This window comes from Scophthalmus maximus, chromosome 7 (assembly GCF_022379125.1).
Source record: "Scophthalmus maximus strain ysfricsl-2021 chromosome 7, ASM2237912v1, whole genome shotgun sequence".
In the NCBI taxonomy this organism is placed as follows: domain Eukaryota; kingdom Metazoa; phylum Chordata; class Actinopteri; order Pleuronectiformes; family Scophthalmidae; genus Scophthalmus; species Scophthalmus maximus.
Window position 1 is genome coordinate 12,193,588 of NC_061521.1, and position 19,791 is coordinate 12,213,378.

Here is a 19,791-nt window from a genome sequence, read left to right on the forward strand (position 1 = left end):
CAATATCAGATATCTTTTTTAAAGGTTTGAAGAATTGAAGCTACAGGATGAGAGTTAAATAGTCCCAAGGCTTGTGGTGTTGAAGACTAATTTTCCACTCTGCTACATGTCATTGTAACACAAAGCACAAACTGACCTGGGTCAAAATAAACTGACTACTGACCGTTTGGAGATGCAGGTAGTAATCTGCATGGAATAAAATAGATTTGCCTTTCTGTAAAAATCCAGTTTTGGAGCTTTGAACTGCATCCGTTCTGTAGGGTATGTACATTTTCAAATAAAATGCATGTATACTTTCCAACACACTATAACATAAGCTGAGATACATTTCCAAATTAGTTTATTTATTACAGTGATGACATATCCATCATGTATTTTAAAGTCAACCATTAACTAAAACATTCTTCTCTCATGATCCATTATTATGTACATGAATTTCATCCTAATGAAGAAAAACATGCACGCGTAATCCTGCAAATCATTTAGAATATAATGACCTTTCTAATTCTGATGCAGTATTGTTGAGTATGAATTGAAAGAACGTCTTTAATTTTTGCCATCGGAGGCTGCTGTGACCTACATAAACATTAAAACATAAATTCAGAGTTATTTCTTCTAATTAAGTGAACCTGATGCTGTAAAAAAGTCACAGTAAAATAACTACATATACACACTAATAAAAACTATTTTTCTGATATTTCACAAAATGCAGTCAGACTCCAGTCGTCCTCACAGAGTCTCTTGGCTCCGCGCTGTGTCGAGGGACTGTGAGGTGGCTGGAGCAGAGGTCTGCAGCTCTCTGTGTCCTCTGTCGGAACACTGAGGGATCGTGGAGGTTGGTATCCGGGCTCCTGGGGATCCAGAGGGTCTTTAGAGAGCAGGATGCAGATGGCAGGGACTGTCCTCTGCATGGTTGTCCCAGGCGCTCCCTGCAGGGAACTCTCCCAAACCTCATTCACTGTCTTGTAGTGGAGTTTGGACACCTGGTGCAGCCCTCCCACTTTACGTTTCAGGATCTCAACACAGGTGATGGTCTTGGTGACTCCCCTCCCTGAGCCAGTGAAGACCACCTGCCTCAGCAATGTCCCATCGCCGTCTCTTCCCTCCCCTTGCATACGAACTGTTACGAACCGCACTAGATTGCGTATCTTGCTTCCCTCTTTCACTCGCATGTGCAGAACATCTGCTGCCAGGCCGGCGATCGGATGGGGACTGCTGTCCTCTGTTCGGCTGATTCTCCTGAAGTTGCTTTGGCTAAGTTTTGCAGACGAAGGTGAAGACGGGACAGAAGAGTTGAGCGAAGCAGACGTTGGTTCCATTGCAGCGCTGCATGCAGCACTTGAACTCTTCATCTGACCCGTGGGTTCGGTCACTGCTTAGAAAGCAACAAAATAACAGCGCAGGATGCTGTTTCTGAGCCTGCAGCCTTGGTTGTTTGCACACCTCCCTTGAGATTTGAAGATTTGTTTCTTGTTCATTTGTACGAGAAACAAAAAAAAAACTGAGCAGCTTTGTAATCCAAACTTGGAGTTGTGTGTTTTTATCTTGATCCTTTTTCCGTCATCTGTCCATGCTGCATTCCCATTTTGTCTTTGGAGTACTTTGGAGAGAGCCAGCAGAATGAAAAGGGCATTTCTTCTTCTAATCCCATTGACGTGAAGGAAACGATGTCCTTGCTCTATTCAGCACTGAGGACAGCTGATGCCAACAAACACATAGGAGGCTCAGAGAGAGACATGTAGAGTGGGACATAGTGCTCTTAAAGGCACATGCAACATTTAATAATATCTGTCACATTCTAGTGTGTTGGTTTTGGAGGGGGAAGCTTTTGTTAAACCCTTGAGGGCTTGGAGATTTTATTTGTCTGTATGGTTGCTTGAATTATACGGATGAATAAACACAAGCTAATGTGATTTAACAAGGCATGTAGCTGAAATAATTCTTTGTTTTAAACGAAGAGGTGTCGATTGTCACATTTTGTTGACAGTCTTAATGTGCCCCTTTGTAGATATCTCACCAACCTATACAATCTCCCTCGGTTAAAAATACAGAAAAACATTTTCAATAGCTGTTGCGACATACAGTATATCATGTTTTTTCGAGGCAACTTTCCCTCTGCACTATCATCAGAGAGCCATATGGTCCTTGAGAAATGTCTTCCTTTGGGCTATTACAGCAACTTCACAGCTCTCCTCCCTTCAGTCCATCGCCAGCTGGGCTGACCCAGAAAATGCTTGCTCCATAATTTTCAGGGAATCAGTGACATTTGTGAGGACATTCCTGCCCTGGAGCTGCTACTTATGCCAAACTTGTACGAAATGATAAAAATCTGAACTTGTAAGAGAAGATCTCTATCCAGACACATAGGTGTTTTCACACTCACGTTTTCTTTAGAGGAGCGGGAGGGAGTCGGGAGGCAGCTGTGGGGCTCATATGGAACCAGTATACTGTTATAATGGTGCATTTCTGCCTCAAAGGATGGTACGCACCCCCTTGTTATTCACTGACTCGCACAATGAGCACAAAGGTGAGATTCTTGGCTCTTTCTGTATCTAAAATCCCGTTATCTAACATACAAACACACATCTGGATAGGAATCTGAGCTGCAAATTGCAGCTGGCACTCAGGAGATTAATCCACTGACCGTAACTGTCAATCAATTGTCCATCGGTGAATAGACTAGATTATTTCCATCATGAATAAATGTAGGATTTTTTATGTAATTTTTTGGATGTAACTCTACTTTTTCACCTTTTCAGTTTTTCAGTATAAAGCACGGCATCGCTTGTTTTGTGTGTGACTCCTCTGACACATCAGGTGTGTTGTTGTCTAGTGTTTTTATTGAAAGAAGAATAAGACACAGGCTCAACACCCAAGCTGTGAATGTGGCCACAGTATTATCCAATTTCAACATCTGTAGCAGTCTCTGTAGATTGAATTATGATTCCTAACGTAACAGTTATGTGTCGGTAATGCTAAGAGCCACATAGAGGCTTGTTATTGGTTACACTTCCATCTTGTGGTACAACACATGTATTACATAAACTAAATAATTTGGGGCCATTGAGCTTTGGGCAACTCTGCATTTACAAGTAAAATAAAACACATATGTTAAATACAAATATTGTAGAACATTTATTTAAAAAAAACGTGTGGTTATAAAAATGTATTCATGAGACTGACAGATTTAGATGATATCAGTCTGTCAATTAAGATACAAGGCAAAAAAGGTTTTACAGGTGCATGATTCCACAACTCAACAACAACACTTCCTTCCATCTCACACAACTACATATGATAACAGAAGAAGAGATGCCTTATTCAGTTTTGTGGAGTAGTTTCCTTCCTTAGTGTTTTTTTCCCACTCAGCTGGTGAATGTAACATCAGGCAGCACATTCATATTCTTTTGTCAATCTTTTGTCATATAAAAACACAAGTGACCAACTAAGATCCACTCTTAGTGTGTGTTTATATGAAATCTACATCATAGAGAGATGCGTGGATATACAGTACGTGTGCATATTGGTTTTCTCAGCATGGCTTCGAAGCAATTACTTGTAAAATTTCCCTGTGGATCCTGTCTTCCTGAGTGTTGATGTTGACATCTCCCACCTGACCATTTTCATACCTGAGAGAGACAACAGTGGAACGTTTTAGAAATCTGGAGTATCTGAGAATTAGAGAGGATTTTGAGACAGTTACGTCTCTGCTGCTTCATATTTTACTCACACAAAGAGGAAACGTGTGCACACATGGTCAGGTACCGGACACACCCAGATGTCCCCATGTTTGTGAAGGTTTTTTGAAGTTATGACTATTAAGACATACAGACAACTTTTTATAGAACAATGTCGAAAATGCACACCTTATATTATCAAATCAAGGCTTTTTCTTCTTTGTCACACTACGTTATCTGATATTTACCCTCACAGAGTGCAATGCAGTTTAGGTTCCTGCTCCGCAGAAACCTTGCTTGTCCTGGCCGTTCCTAAAAGAAAGGCAAGAGAACAGGATGAGATAGAAAAAAAGAGAATGTGTCCTTGAATAATGTGCATCAATAGGCAGAGCCTGAACAAATGTGAATTTCTATATATTCTACTACTAATTATAATCTGCAGTACCTGTTTGACCTTGTTTATTCGGTTGTATTTCTTTAGGAGTTCCTCTCTTGCGATTATTTGGTGTCGACCTTTACCCATCTCTTTACCCCAAGACAAAGAATATGTTTCAAAAACATGTTTGAATCAAAAAGGAATGGAAAACGGAAAAATGATTAAACGCACACGGTTAGGAACAACATTACAGTGTACATTCTTACCAGAATATCCAAAGGATATGCTTGAGATAGGACTCAAATAGATGCCTTTCCCATACGCTGCTCCATGAAGCTGAGGAAAAAATAAAGTCAGATTGTAGCCAGTTAGAATTCCAGAAGTCCGATGACCGTGTGAAAATCTCCACAGTGATATTCAAAGACCTTTTCATACCTGTAATTTTGTGTATGAGGCATTAACCAGCCCGTTTCTTAAAATAGAGTGCCAGTTTTCAATGTGGGAACCACTGAAAGACAAAAGAATATGGACATGAAGCAGCATAAAGTATAATCTGTATGTTTTACAATGATATATTTTTTTACTTTTACTTTTTTTTTACTCACTGAAAAGCGAATGTGCTGCCATACAGTTTTCTGGCAGTTTGGAATCGAGCCTCTTTGGATGGAGGGCTGCTGATCAACAGGAACTGATGGGGTGTGTGCATGAACTTCAGTTGCTATTGTGCAGCAGGGGATTGAAAATATGGTGGGGATAGCAACAGCAGAATAGAATATATATGAAACACGGTAATTAATCTATATATTTGGCTGCTAAATATTAACCTCTGTAGTAAAACGCGCAACTACGGTATTACTATCTAACTGTTCTATCTTACCCTGTTCAGTGGAAGCTTGACAATGTGTGATCTGTTGCTTGCTAAAATCCTGTTGTCAAAACACACAAACACACATCTGGATATAAATCTGAGACACGCTTCACATCATCACATCTTAAATGGAATAACAATATGAGTGAAATGCTAGTTTAGACTGTGTCACTCACCATTGTAGTAAGGGATAAGCAAGAGGATCTAATTTGTCCATCTGCTTCCTTATTTCAGAATATGGACCCTGGACAAATGAATTGAAGTCAGGACTTCAGATTATTTTCTGATAAGGAGGATCAGAGGTAAATTGTGTAAACGGCATCATTAGTGTAGGATTTATTTTAAGATCAGTCACCTGTGCCAACGTCCTGATCAATAGGACACTGTCCAGTGCTTTTTGCAGCCTGCTGTAGCTCTTTCTCTACCACAAAAACAATAAGAATCTTTCACAATTCAAAAGATGACATACTAAACAGTCTATTTCAAATCAAGTGATGAATTGAATCGGTTCAGCTCATACCTTGGGGGTAAAGGCCAGGGCTTTGGGGTTGTATGGATCAACGACAGAAGGGTAGGGTTCAAATATGATGCTCTTGCGTGAAGAGTGAAGGGCAGCTCTGCACATTGCGACCAACAGGTCAATAACCTACAACAGAGGTTATTGGAATACGTCAATCTTATAACGATCAATCACACGTCGTATTTAAGTGTGTGCATTTATTTGTTACCTACCTCTGCACCCGTTGCAACCTCCTCTGTAGCTCCAGACATAACCCCCAGTGTATAAAAGGAAAACACACATAGCTCCCTTGTGCAAACTGCGGGCTACAGACACACACAAACAGAGTGGTGGTGATGTGCTGACAGTTACCAGAAATGTAAGTTTCTCTTCTGTAGCTCAGCTGCCCAGTAATTTCTCTATAGTGGTTTACCTTTAACATGGGGCCGTTCTGAAACACGTGTCGCTCATCACAGACCACACAGTATTCATTCAGCGTTGGCATTCTCTGCCCAGCATACCTCATTATCTTCGTGCAACAATGACAAGCAAATGATGATGCATTAAAAAAAACAACACCCCCAATCAATGAATTCATTAATTGACTATAATGCATTTATTGTGGGCCCAGGAAACAGACTCCACACATGAGAAGCATAATAGAATCTGCTTCGCCATTTCTTCCCCCAACTGCCTGTTTTAGGTCAGAGTCAGCCTCTGCTCTGAACAACAAATTCATCTAAGCACAGTTTACGATAAGTTTAGCTCAAACTCTGAGGCGCCACAATCGCCACCACTGGACAGGCCGGTGTCAAAGGTCACAACAACCCCGATGAGTTGCTTAAACATATATATATAAACATGTCAGCAAATTGTAACACATAATTATAGACATTGTTTGATTCTTTCTCATAATCTGCTTTGACATTTACTAAAGACAATTTTTTTAAACCATTGGCAGTTGCTGAAAACAACTTTGTGTTGTTTGTGTTGAGATCAGCAGTAAAATCCAAACGAATGGTATTGTAAAACACTATGATAAAATGTTGTGAAATGGTGTGAAATAATTACATTCTAATGTTTTAAACAAAAGCAAAAAGTTTGGTAACCCTGTAAAACGTAATGCAACTAGATTAAAACGGCAAGTTTTCATTAAAACTATACCGGACAACATAATACTCTGTTTTGAATGTGTATGGTGGGAAAAACACTCAAAACGCCTTTTGATGAAATGCAGCCAAGCAAAACACCACTGCCAAGTATGAACATTTAGTTAAATTAAAACCTCTCATTACAAAAAAAGATAATGTTTCCAATAGTTATACAATTTACAGTTTGTCATCACCTGGACTAAGAAGCCATGCTTTAGAGTCGGGGGGGTCTTACAGTGCCCGATGGCTTGGGAGGAGAAAAGCAGCTCCATCAGCTGTTTGGTACTAAGCTGTGTCGAGGATTTGACCGCAGACACCACCACCCTCTGGGGAAGAAGGTGCACAAATACTTTTATTAAACCCTTTCAGAACATCAGAGGGAAGAGTTAACAACACGTTGAAAATAGTAAATCATAATGATTTATCTCCACTATAGCTAAGGAGGGAGCGCTCACCTTCCCACTGGGTGTGTAGGTGAAGAGCTCTCCTGTGGGATTCTTGATGGAGTAGGAAGTTGTATGATTTGTGAAACGGTTTAGTTTCATTGTTGGTAAAAAGATCCTTCCCCTTTTAGTTGGATGCTGGAGATCATTTGACCTGAGGGTTGAACAGATATCCAAGAACAGATTCAGTCATAAATCAATCAGCTGAACTCATGAAATCATCACTTACTTTGACAGTGGTAACCAGATGCTGAGTCGGGCACGGAATTTCTTGATGGTTCCACTCGGCCTATACCAGCTGTGTCTGCACTTCTGTTGGACGACGATCTTCTCGTTTGTCAGGTGTTCCCACTCGCGAGATATGAACACTGCGAGAATACTGGGGAACAGAAAGAGTTGGAACAGATTGTGTTCATGGAGTCTGTAAAAGAGACAATGACTAATAAGAGTGTAGTTTCATCACTATAATAAAAATGATGATATAAAACACCCACTTCTGTAGTTGTTTCCCAAGACTGAAATGATCCGTGTTCGATGGCTGAAAAACTTGAACTGAAGGTGCTGCAGCAGAAAACATTATTCAACCTACTGTCACACTAATAACACAGCCATTTGGCAGCAAGTGTCACTGATGCTCACCGGGTCCATCCAGATACTGAGAGAGAGAAAAGTGCAGACGGATAACAATGGGCTCTGACTGATTAATCCCCCAGGCTTTGGCCACTTCCTCCTGTGGACACAACAGGTCCTGATGTCACGACGGCAAACGTCAAACATGTCAATATAGGCTCTGGAACTGATGAAATGTGGACAAAAGTGGACAAAATAATGAGCATAAAAGTTAAATCTTGGATACTAATGGGTGTTCAAACAGAAAAATGACCCTTGACACGCATCGGAAACGGCCCTGGGATGGAAACCAAGTTAAAACGTAAACCTTTGGAATAGTCTTCTTACTTGAATCGACGCAGGAAAACCAGCAAATTGGTTGTATTCAGCAAAGAAGATCCAAAGAGATGCTAGTTAATGATGCGGCTGATTGAGGTGAAAAGGGCAAAGGGATTTTTGACCAAATCCTAACTGTACAAGTTAGGATTTACAAGTGTCTGAAGAAACATAATGTTAAATAAACCAAATTTGTGAATGTTTTGGACGTGCAGGAATAATTGATACTGTCCTGTTCAAGCATATGTGAACTTTTGTCTGAACTGAACCGTACTGTAAATTTAACTTACATCCAGAAAGTTGGCATTAATGTTTAAGTCAACGTCCACATCATCAATTGACCCATACACCCTAAGAGGATAAAAAAGGAGGAGAACATTACACAATGCAGAAAAACCAGCAGTTATCTCTTCATTTTCAGGCCATGGAGGAGATGTGAAGCTCTGATGTTCACCTGACAGAGGCCGCAGAGCCTGAATACAAAGTCCTCACTGCCTCCACGTCTGTTTCCAGCTGAGGGTGGTGATGCGGGTCAGTGGCACAGCTCTCCTGCCGAGACAAACGCTAACACAATCACCTTATGGTCCAAACAGCTCAGCACCGCATGGGGCTGAGGGATTAAACCACTCGCAGAGGTCTTCAACAATAGCCGAGCCGAAGGCTGTCATCACTCAGGGCATCATGTCAAGAAGTTTATGGCGATATATAGTGTGGTTAAAACTTTATCTTGTCACTCTGGCATTTTCATATAAGCAAACTTTACTCCACTATATGCAAACCAAAGGAAGTCTTTTCCATTCCAACATCCAGTAACATGATAATAAGTACTTTTTAATCATAACTTCACATGCAACCATTTTGTCCTTCTGATTGTCTTCACTCAAGGTTTGCTAATAATTAGAATGTGCTACAGTGATATTCATTGAGCTACGAGGATACTGAAGGAGTCTTTTACTTGTATTCCCATCAGGATCCCCTCTGTGTCACTGTCCTCATCAGTTTGGTTGTCTGTCCACTGTTGGCACTCGGTCTCCTGTCGGGTTAATGGGAAAAGCTGTCAATCAAAAGATCCTCTTATTTGTCCACCTATAATTAGGTCCTTCCGTCAACACAAAGTCAACGCTACCGCGCCTGATTTCCAACACAGATTTCAAAACATTTGCAGGACATTTAGAGAACTTCAGTGTTTTGGAGTTGAGACTATAGTCGGTTTGCTTGGATGGACTTGTGTACACTCCTTTTAGTAGGAAAAGGATAAAACGAAAAACATTCATTCCACAACTCAGTTCAGTTGTCTGACCTAAAGTCCCAGACCTAAAGACTTTCAATTTGATATCAGAGTAGACAGAGAAAACCAACAAATATTTAAACCTGGAACCAGAATAGAAGCTGCCTTTTGCTTGAAAATAACTTTAAAACACTGATTTATTCTCTGAATTGTTAAAGATGAATTTCCTTTCAACCCAAAATAAATGAATTGATAATTTCAGCTCTCAAAGGAAAGGTCTGTCAGCCAAATGACTTCGCTAAAACCAACACAGCATATGAAAGAGAGAGAAACTGAAGAAGTAATACTATAAACTCACCATGCATCCAGTTCTTTGACACTTCCTCAGAAACAATCAACAGTCTGGTCACTCCACTGTGACCAACATGAAGAAACCAAACAACTGGGAAAACATGTGAGGCTTGATTTGTTCAGCTGCCTCTGCAATGGACATATTGGTGATCGGGTAAACACAAAATATAGTCCTTACCTTTTCTTCATTTTTTTTTCTGTAAAAAAATAAAAAATCAAGTATGATAATTTCCTCGATCCATGCATATATGACTCCAAAACTACCAGAACAAATGATTATTTCAGTTTGACAACTCGACTAACTGGCTGTCCTCTCCCCCTCCGGTCTTGAACAGCAGGAAATCCCACATGTTCAATCTCAGACAGCACTGTCCCGTGATTGGCTGCAGATAGTGAAGGACCAGTCAGCTGAGCCTGGTCATGAGGACCCGCAACTACAGAGTTTTCATTGCACACTTACAGTATCTTTGTCCTGTTTGGCTTATTTGAAAGCCGTCAATTACAATGCGTGTACAAAATATCCCTTATAAAAAAAGAGGTGAGGAGAAATAAAACAACGGAAATCAATGCACTATCCTGCAACCTCATGAAAAGTCAGGCTCATGAATCAGCTTTAAGCCTGTGATGATAACAGAGACCACAGGTGGCAGATGTTGATGCATGGTGATTCAGGTGATGTTTAACATTTATTAGTCTTCTTGTCCGTCTGCAGTGCTGCAGTGACCTTAATCGGCAGTTACCCTTGTTAGCAGTTTCCTGCTGCTCTGCAGTCTGGCCAGATTAGACACTTCTAGGTCTACCTACATCTGTGCAAGTCGTCTCTCAACAAGTGCTTTTCTCGGAGTAATCCACTTAGAGATGGGGGGGTGTTCCTTGTGTGTTTATTTATAGCGGATGGGCACAATAAAGCCCCATCTCGGACTCAGTGGCAGCGCAACATTGGGAACTTCACAAAGGTAGTGTCTGCTACAGACCCTAAATGGATAAAGTGGTGTAGATAATGGATGGATGAAGGTGGTGTCATTGTAATGAAGATCTGTTTTTCAAGAAACACACATGTACATCAAAAAATCTTATTATCTTATTTATCTTATTTTATTTGATTTTGTAGGAACAAGTAAAAAGCATTGACCGGTTTCACGTACCATTGTATTTATAGCATAAGATAATTTGCTATGATCATTCCTTATATGAGCCTTTATACAAATAAACAATTACCAGGCAAGGAAATCCATATAAAACAGACAAAAAATGATACAATATAATTGCTTGTGAAACTGAGTCAAAACAGAGATAAACACAATTAAATGACATAAATCATACAAACAAATTAATTAGATTAAAGAAAATTATACTTAATGAAAGAATACATTTTTCGTTGTGGTTAGCTTAGTGTCAAGTGACCTGATCTTCTGTCAGCACAGTTTTTCCCTTTGTTACTGTGTTTTGACATGAGCAGATAGAACTGACTCACTGACTTACATACATAATGTACAATTAATAAATAAAATACATACATACAGCATAATGAAGCCAAGTCAAGTTATTTATGTGGCACATTTCGTATGACAAGCATAGACTCAATGTGCTTCAAGATACAATGCAAAGATACATTACAAATACATGTCATGACTAAACATGTTATGAAAATATTAAATATCAAATCAGAGGGTATTACTGCTTATATGGAAACATAAAACAAAAATAAATGAGTGAAAATATAGAATACTATGAATATAAATTAGATGTGAAGAAAAAAATGTCAAGACAATTCAAGCATTCATCCACAAGAGAGGGCTGTTGTTGAGAGAGCAAGAGGCAGAGAGTCACTGGCTTGGGATTTTTATGTATAATGGGTAATTAATGTTTTACACATATGTATAATATAATGTTTTATACGTGAGCACACACCCACACGCACACCTCATACACACACACATTAATTGTCTATAGTTTCTTCAGTTAATATATATAGCAATGAAGCTGTCACCATGTAAATTTTAAAAAAACATAGTCCTATGTAAATGCATATGCATACGTGCCTGTACATATGTAACCAATCACACACATACTGTACATACGTAGCAAATATAGTCCATGTGTGAAACGATCTGCCTATGGACATCAGGCTGACACATTAGTTTGTTTAACAATTTATGTTCCGACCAGTCTAGGGGAACCTGAGTGCAACATTAACGTTTGCCCTCCTTTTTCCCAACTTCCAGAGATGACCGTGGAGACAGAATTTGCAGATATTTATCTACAAAAATGGTATTTTGACTTCAGGGTGAGCACGGCCAAAATAACAAACAAAAGGATTTCTTTTAATAAAACTTAATAACCTATCAACCAAACATAGAATTAAATAAAACATAGGATTCTTACCTGTCTCCCTAGCAGAGACATGCTTTTATCTGAGAGACTTTCCAGATTTGACTAGAAATTCAATTTTTAAATTGTTGTCTTTTAAATCTGATGATTCAATGAGTGATCTATTTCAATCACTTCCCTATAAAGCACTGCTCTATAATAAAAATAAATTAATATTATTATTATTGCTATCATCATATCATAATTAGTTTTAGGTCGAGGAGTAGAAGCTCCTTTACTTTTAAATGCATTGTGGGAGCATAGTGTGCATCAATAACCTTCTCAGAAATAAAAATCCAATTCTATACTGACTGTTTTGTAAACACTTTATCTTACTTTGCCAGTGTGTACTATTGATATGTGACAAAGCAAAGTAAGCAAAACGTTAATACACTTCATCAATTGAAGTCCTAATTTTTCTTATTTCTTATGTCTTATGTGTATAAATGTTATTAGATATATGAACCCTGTGCCAGTCGCTCCTACTTTCAGGCGCCTCGGGTCTAAATTGATGACCTATAGGATCAGCGGAGAGATCTGCGATCAGTCAGGCGAACAACACTTGTACCTGCGCTGTAGCCCCCCCTCAATGTGTGTGTGTGTGTGTGTGTGTGTGCGTGCGCGTGTGTGTGTTCTCGAGTCTGAAATCTTGCCTTAACGGTCACGCCCTATGTCCCATGTGTCACCGAGTGTTGGTCACACAGGAAAGTAGTTCCGGTCAGTCGGGGCAATAAAAGTCCGTCGCTGCAGCGGAACCAGCGGCGCATTCATTGGTCCATGCAAAGTTCTCCCAGCTGGTGAGTAACAGCAAGTCGATTCATCTGTGTGTCAGAAAGAGTCGAGAGGACTGTGTGTGTGTGTGTGTGTGTGTGTGTGTGTGTGTTTGTCCTCGGAGGCTCATAACTAGGCAGGGAATACAAATATATGCAAATAGAGCAAAAAATACATTCATTTTGTATTAAAGCTGCATGCTTCAGGAACTTCACAATCAATTAAATGGGTTCATGTATTTAATGCAGTCTGTTGCATTGTTATAATTTGTTATAAGTTTGTCTACAATCAATAACTGCTCCCAGCAGACCCTGTTATTTTAAGGCTGGAATGGCCCTGCAGTTATTCTCTGCATGCACGAAGCACCTTTAGCCTCTGACCGTCAGAAGTGAGCAGCTCCTCTTCCTCAGCGGCACAGGAACTTCTGCTGGAATGTGGGAGAGTGCAGTCAGGCAGGCACACACTGTTGTTGTTGCTCTCCGCAGAGGCTCTCCGGTCCGCCAATACTGCCACACTCGTCCCTGGTAGACTTAAAATTAATCCGAGATGTCACACTTTATTATAACTGTTTACTTTGTCATTGTCTGTTTTTGTTTCCATACCATTTTGTTGCGATCATATGTAGCTCCTTTAATAACTTCTTGTTTTAAAGTGAAGCCATTGTGTTAACATATAGATGATAAGTATTCACAAGTCTGTCGACCTGGGCTGTTTTCTGTCTGTGAGCCATGGAAAAACAACAACTTTTCTCTAACTTGAAAGAAATGTCGCAGGTAGAAACCTACTAATCGATCACATCTCTTGTTTCCCTCCCCGTCTCTCCAGGTCTTATCCCGCTGACACCGATCCAGTCATGTTGAAGACAAAGGATACAAGCTCTTCCATCATCCACACCCAGCAGCTCCATGCTGCCATGGCGGACACCTTCATTGAGCACATGTGTCTGTTGGACATCGACTCTGAACCCGCCGTGTCTCGCAACACTGGCATCATCTGCACAATCGGTCAGACATTTCCCCAAAGCCCATTGGTTTATTTCCAAGAGCACAACTTATTATGTTTATCTAGGTATCTAGGTCTGAAAAATCCACATGACCTTAAAGATGTCATGCCATGACCATGTTTCTATATTCATTCACCCGTCTCTATGTAGGACCCGTCACCCGATCTGTGGACAAGTCCAAGGAAATGATCAAGGCTGGGATGAACATTGCAAGAATGAACTTCTCTCACGGCACACATGAAGTGAGTAAAGTGCCCGTCTTTGATTTTCTCAATTGCCTCGCCAAGACTTCCCTTAAACTTTCAGGGTCGTTGGTACTTCTGATCCCACAATCCCAAATAGTGAACAGCAGTTGATTTACCACCAGATGCCAAAGAACCTGCCATGGCATCACGTCTTTGGGCATGTCCAATAGTGCAACATGCTTGAGAGTTTAAACTCAGACAGTATCTTTGCCCTCTGCGAGCGATGACATTACTCCCATGGCCTGGCAACTGTAATGTGATCCATGAGCTGGTGTTTGCCCCTCCAGTGCTGGCTCGGAGTCGTAGCTTGATATGGCGAGCACACTGAATCACAGCCAACGTTATACTACTTGACTCCTCACCCTTAAAAGTCATGGCTCTTCACCTTTTTCACTGTCACCTGAGTGGATGTGGCATCACATGTGTCTTCTGATGTTTTATGAAACATCCACAGTTGATATCTGGATCTTTAAAGGTTAACTGCAGCAATGCCCCCCAACTCATTGGTGTGTCAGTTGTCAGTACAGCTATAAATAGGCCTTTCTGAGAGTAAGGCTCGCAGCAACAGTACAAGCAGAAGGCACGTAGAGGGGCCACAGTGACGCCTTAACTATGAACTGTTACTATCTTAGAATACGTTATTCTTTGTTTTCACATGTATGATTACTAGATCCATACGTGTAGACAGGCAGCGTAGCAGCTGTACACGTCTGTCCCATTACTGAGGAAATTAAGCATTAGATTGAATTTGTCAGACACTGTGCTGCTCAGGCTACAGCTGAAATATTTTGGGAAGTGTTTATTTAATAAGCGACAGGCTTCGTGCAGCTATTTATGTACAATGGAACGGAACAATGTCACGTCCTAAAAATGTGTCGCAGTTGTCATTCAAGACGGGCTACATGTAGTTATGTAACTTGGCGTGATGCCACGCATGGCTGTGTGACCAAGCTTGTCCACCTGCTGTTGCACAAACTTCATTTACCCTTAAGAATTTGACTCTCTGAGGAAAACATTATAACAGCTAGTTATATTAACGCACTAGTGTAATAGTTTTTCAATGTTTCTTAATGTCACCCTGCATCATGTAGTACCATGCTGAGACCATCAAGAATGTCCGTGAGGCAACAGAAAGCTTCGGTCCAGGATCTGTCGACTACAGACCAGTGGCCATCGCCCTGGACACCAAAGGACCAGAAATCAGGACCGGGCTGATCAAGGGCGTGAGTTCATACCGAATTACCGAGGCTCAGAGGGGAACACTTTTGATTTAATGCACATATACTTGTATATAAATGTTTCCTGCAGTGGTGTTCGACTTGACAATCGACAAACTCTCCCCTCGTCCTGTTTAGAGTGGCACAGCTGAAGTTGAGCTGAAGAAGGGTCAAACCATCAAGCTCACTTTCGACGACCAGTACATGGATAAATGTGATGAGAAAGTTCTGTGGCTCGACTACAAGAACATAACCAAGGTTGTGCAGACTGGATCCCACATCTACGTGGATGATGGTCTGATTTCTCTGATGGTCAAAGAAATCGGTAAGCACACAAGTAGACGCACTGGTTTTTCTTTTCTTCTTCTATTTTTTTCTGCTTCGCTTTGGAAATTAAGTTTCTCAACATTTTGTGTATCCCAAGGCAACGACTACCTGATGTGTGAGATTGAGAATGGCGGTATGCTGGGCAGCAAGAAGGGTGTCAACCTGCCCGGAGCTGCTGTTGATCTCCCCGCTGTGTCTGAGAAGGACATTCAGGACCTGCAGTTTGGCGTGGAGCAGGGTGTTGACATGGTCTTTGCTTCCTTCATCCGCAAGGCCGCCGACGTTCAGGCCGTCAGGAAAGTGCTGGGCGAGAAGGGCAAGGACATCAAGATCATCAGCAAGCTGGAGAACCACGAGGGTGTGCGCAGGTGAGTCGCAGCGGAATCTGCACAGGCCTGAATCGAATGTGTCGAATGGAATGAATTGTTTGAGAGTTAATTTTTTGTGTTTTTGTCTGATAGATTTGATGAGATCCTGGAGGCTAGTGATGGCATCATGGTTGCTCGTGGAGACCTGGGCATTGAAATCCCAACAGAGAAGGTCTTCATCGCCCAGAAGATGATGACTGGCAAGTGCAACAGGGTTGGCAAGCCAATCGTCTGCGCCACACAGGTCTGTGTCACCATACCGCGGAGATCATGGAAGCAGTCTCTTTTAAAAAGTTTGGCAAAGTGTGCACACAGATATACATTGTATGTAATGTCTTCTCCCACAGATGCTGGAGAGCATGACCAAGAAACCCCGCCCTACTCGCGCTGAGGCCAGCGATGTCGCCAACGCCGTGCTGGATGGCAACGACTGCATCATGCTGAGTGGTGAGACTGCCAAGGGAGACTACCCCCTTGAGGCCGTGCGCACACAGCACATGGTGAGAACGCGATTTCTGTTTCCACCCCCTCAGTCCTGTATCATGTTGACTGTACGTGTGCGCGACAAAAGAGTCCTTCGTGGCAATGTCGAAAACCTTTACTAGTGTGTCAGCATGTTTAAGACTGTTTACTAGATTTGATATAAAAAGTGTGCAGATGTTGTTTGATGCAAAATGCAGCAGCTATCCTGAGCTAACCCTCAGGAAGCCTGCATTACCGGTATAAAAGCCCCCAAACCAAGTCTTGAGCGATGTCTGGCAAACGGCAACATCTTTAATGACAAAAGCTGCCAAAGTTCACATGATCCAGCAAAGCATCAGTGGTTCTAACTGAAGGGTTTTGCACTTTTCTCTTCGTCAGGACCTTTTATGCCTTTTATGAGCCTTGTGCAAAAGACAAGAAAGATACCTCTGAAGTGGGATTTTGTTCTTGCAGTTGTCAGTTTAATTTGGTCATGTATTGAAGAAGTACACAGTAATCTATTTACTAGCTTATTTTAGTAAAACGGTGCAGCCTTATAAATTAAGACCGAGATACTCGCAGATGTATGTATAGCAGAAATACATCTATTGACAATGATGTGTTCTTTGAGATGTGCGTCACATGTTCCTCTACATTTTTGAACACATTGGTGGTATCAGCTTGGTTTTCACTAACAGCTTGTTTCTAGCATTTAGTCATTTTGCTTTGTGTGCACCCACCACCCCTCCCTCTGTTGTCTCTTGCATTGTGCTTTAACTGTGTTATCGTATTGCTCAGTTAGCATGTGTCTGAGGACCTGCGGTGCACAGCAACAGTCCCCGGACATCATGGCCGCTGCTGATATTTAGCTTCATGTCTCAGTGTGCTCTCAGGTATGAAGACCTCTGCACTAAACATAACAGCCCTTTTGTTTTGTCCTTTTTAAATACAAAACTAACTCCTGCAGTTAAAACTAGCCGTGCGACTGCAGCCTGACACTACCGTTATCTGTTTTCACGTGTTTAGATTGCCCGTGAAGCTGAGGCAGCCATGTTCCACAGGCAGATGTTCGAGGAGCTGCGTCGCACCTCCCATCTGACCCGTGACCCCACAGAGTCTGTCGCGATCGGCGCCGTGGAGGCTTCCTTCAAGTGCTGCGCAAGTGCCATCATTGTGCTCACCAAGTCTGGCAGGTGAGAATTCAAGAATAAACCCACCTCCTGTGGATCTCCTTAAAGCTCTGAGTCATCATATCCTCTACGACACCCACTATCAATGAAGGAACTGGTGCATTTGAATATTTCTCTACCCTCTGCCTCCACTCTCTCCGTAACACAAGCCCACGGCTCATGTGAAAAGCGTACCAGCTTTTACCGTACAATCTGTACTCTACTTGCGACCTTTTGAGATCTGAACCCTGACATTTTACAAGTTAATTTTAACTGCCTGGTCATTCCTCTCCATTTGGGAGATCATCCTCACAACACATGGCACGGGAGACATACCACTGTCAGCTGGGCTCATTTCATAATGATAACGGCATAATCAAAGAAGTTATTATCAACACTTCTGTATTGACAGCAGATCACATGACTACTTGTATGTGAGAGGAGTCTCTGATGAGTTTTATCTCCTGACTCTGCTGTTCCACACGACTCTATGGAGCTTTATAACTTCTTCCAGCTCACTCTCACCACTCCTCACAGGGCAGCCAGCTATGGAAAACAGCAGCGCTGAAAAATCCACTGTGCGTTACCTGCACAGTTACGGCTAACAGACAAGTAGTGGAGCAATCAGCAGCTAGAGACGCCAGACATTTTCCTCAGGAGTTGATGGACACTAGAGCAGAATTTATGGGACAGTAAACATTTGGAAGGTGGATACAAACATGAATGTTAATGGTGTAACTGTGTGAGTAGATGTTTGCTGTTCAACGTGTTTCCTCTGGCACTCATCCAGACCAGTGTTGGTGTTGGAATTGAAATGTGTTCTACTACGTTGATAAAACTTGTCCCTGTTACCTGCAGGTCTGCTCACATGCTGTCAAGGTACAGGCCCCGGGCTCCCATCATTGCCGTGACCCGCTCTGGCCAGACGGCCCGCCAGGCTCACCTGTACCGTGGCATCTACCCCGTGCTCTACACCAAGCCCGCCAACGACGTCTGGGCTGAGGACGTCGATCTGCGCGTGAACTTTGCCCTGGAAGCTGGTGAGTGTTGGGTTTTTAGACTTGCGGTATAATATTTTTTCTTCTTATTCGGAAGGAGGGAATAGCCAATTGATTTTTGTTAATCTCCCTCTTTTCTGTCTCAAGGCAAACACCGCAATTTCTTCAAGTCTGGCGACGTCGCCATCGTTGTGACCGGCTGGCGCCCGGGCTCCGGTTACACCAACACAATGAGAGTTGTGCTGGTGCCTTGAGCTTCGTCAAAGGACATTAGTAACCATTCCCCCTCCCCTCTTCTGTAAACTGCCACTTTTCTTGTCTGTTGGTCCTTGTATGCAGCAGAAAGTCAAAACCAGCCCGCCCCTTTCGAAGGACTTTCGATGGTGTCATTACAGATAGAAACTCCATGATTCCTGTCATCCATATGTGTAGTTTATTGTCTAAACCCTGCTGCTGAGACTGAACCCAAAAGCCCTTTAGTGGAAGCTCCCTTGTCACGTGTGTGCCGACTCTATTTGCATGTTGAACAAAGTGAAGATGAGTGTTTCAGTGCACGTAACTTAACTCGGAGTACACTTGTTGTTATTTCCCTAGTTTATGGTTTGCTTATTGTGCAGGCGTCGTGAACAGTTGCAGATGTTGTATTTTCATGCAGAACTGACAGTTGGTACAACGTGTCATTGTGAACCTGGCATCCATCCATTAAAAGGAATTTTTGGGTCAACTGTGTTTTTCTCCTCTTGTTATCACTGTCCAATGGTGGAAAGTAACTGAATACATTTACTCTAGCACTTAATGATTCGGTTTAATTTTATGCAACTTTCAGAGGGAAATGACCTGTTCCACTACATGTATCTGACAGCTGTAGGCACTAATTTCTTACATTTTTCTACAAATCACATTATCTTACGAAATACGATACCCTGCTGTAGATCTGCTGCAACCCAACAGATTATTATGTACTTATCTCATCTTTGAACTACCATGACATTCAAATGCTTTGGTGCTACTTGTCAGCGCATCAGGAATGTCAAAACTGTAAGTGCATCTTGCTGATGGTTGTGTTAATTAAATTAAAGAGGCAACACACAACTTTCATGCCCCTAGTGGTTCCAGGTGGTATTCATGTTAGGTCACTGCCATAAAGACGCTGCAGAAGCAAGACGCTGGAAAACAATCTAACCACTACTAATTTACACAAGTTGGTGTATACCTACATAATAAATGAATTAAACACTAATGCAAAGGTACATACAAAGGCAACTGCACAATTAAAACATTATATCCACATGTCAGGGCTCAGTCAGTTGGATGAGTGTTCCA

The 19,791-nt window shown here is 41.7% G+C and overlaps 3 protein-coding genes across 5 annotated transcripts; 1 reads left to right on the forward strand and 2 right to left on the reverse strand.

Moving 5' to 3' along the window:
• Positions 1-617: 617 nt before the first annotated feature.
• Positions 618-1,688, reverse strand: LOC118315513 (ribonuclease P protein subunit p25-like protein). The gene has a single exon (XM_035642852.2). It carries the CDS (start codon positions 1,350-1,352, stop codon positions 684-686), a length of 669 nt encoding a protein of 222 aa, XP_035498745.2. The 5' UTR covers positions 1,353-1,688; the 3' UTR covers positions 618-683.
• A 1,432-nt stretch (positions 1,689-3,120) lies between these two features.
• Positions 3,121-9,851, reverse strand: LOC118315353 (protein mono-ADP-ribosyltransferase PARP6-like). The gene is made up of 23 exons (XM_035642588.2): positions 9,717-9,851; positions 9,546-9,629; positions 8,915-8,992; positions 8,414-8,508; positions 8,250-8,310; positions 7,654-7,744; positions 7,509-7,575; positions 7,244-7,393; positions 7,027-7,168; positions 6,766-6,897; positions 5,854-5,949; positions 5,654-5,746; positions 5,442-5,567; positions 5,277-5,342; positions 5,098-5,165; positions 4,931-4,979; positions 4,659-4,771; positions 4,489-4,561; positions 4,320-4,389; positions 4,123-4,202; positions 3,926-3,989; positions 3,731-3,815; positions 3,121-3,629 (listed from the first exon to the last, which is right to left on the reverse strand). Exons 2-23 carry the CDS (start codon positions 9,546-9,548, stop codon positions 3,533-3,535), a joined length of 1,899 nt encoding a protein of 632 aa, XP_035498481.2. The 5' UTR covers positions 9,549-9,629; positions 9,717-9,851; the 3' UTR covers positions 3,121-3,532.
• Positions 9,852-12,560: 2,709 nt separating this feature from the next.
• LOC118315774 (pyruvate kinase PKM) lies at positions 12,561-19,192 on the forward strand. Of its 3 annotated transcripts, none has more exons than XM_035643339.2 (11): positions 12,561-12,705; positions 13,505-13,683; positions 13,833-13,924; positions 15,019-15,150; positions 15,283-15,469; positions 15,569-15,839; positions 15,933-16,083; positions 16,187-16,339; positions 17,328-17,494; positions 18,329-18,510; positions 18,616-19,192. In XM_035643339.2, exons 1-11 carry the CDS (start codon positions 12,686-12,688, stop codon positions 18,720-18,722), a joined length of 1,641 nt encoding a protein of 546 aa, XP_035499232.1. In that variant the 5' UTR covers positions 12,561-12,685; the 3' UTR covers positions 18,723-19,192. The 3 variants fall into 3 exon arrangements, with proteins under 3 accessions (XP_035499232.1, XP_035499231.1, XP_035499234.1); XM_035643338.2 differs by lacking the exon at positions 12,561-12,705 and adding an exon at positions 13,097-13,203; XM_035643341.1 differs by lacking the exons at positions 12,561-12,705; positions 18,329-18,510; positions 18,616-19,192 and adding exons at positions 13,097-13,203; positions 17,773-17,923.
• Positions 19,193-19,791: the final 599 nt, after the last annotated feature.

What these genes read in the sequence shown, in the direction of transcription:
- LOC118315513 (XM_035642852.2), bottom strand. Translation starts at nt 1,352, where the DNA reads ATGAAGAGTTCAAGTGCTGCATGCAGCGCTGCAATGGAACCAACGTCT.
- LOC118315353 (XM_035642588.2), bottom strand. An exon ending in CCTCATACACAAAATTACAG is followed by an intron (nt 4,390 to 4,488) that starts GTATGAAAAGGT and finishes TTTTTTCCTCAG; the next exon opens with CTTCATGGAGCAGCGTATGG. An exon ending in TGCACACGTTTCCTCTTTGT is followed by an intron (nt 3,630 to 3,730) that starts GTGAGTAAAATA and finishes TGTCTCTCTCAG; the next exon opens with GTATGAAAATGGTCAGGTGG.
- LOC118315774 (XM_035643338.2), top strand. Translation starts at nt 13,112, where the DNA reads ATGTGGGAGAGTGCAGTCAGGCAGGCACACACTGTTGTTGTTGCTCTC. An exon ending in TCTCTCACGGCACACATGAA is followed by an intron (nt 13,925 to 15,018) that starts GTGAGTAAAGTG and finishes TGCATCATGTAG; the next exon opens with TACCATGCTGAGACCATCAA. An exon ending in GTGCTCACCAAGTCTGGCAG is followed by an intron (nt 17,495 to 18,328) that starts GTGAGAATTCAA and finishes TGTTACCTGCAG; the next exon opens with GTCTGCTCACATGCTGTCAA.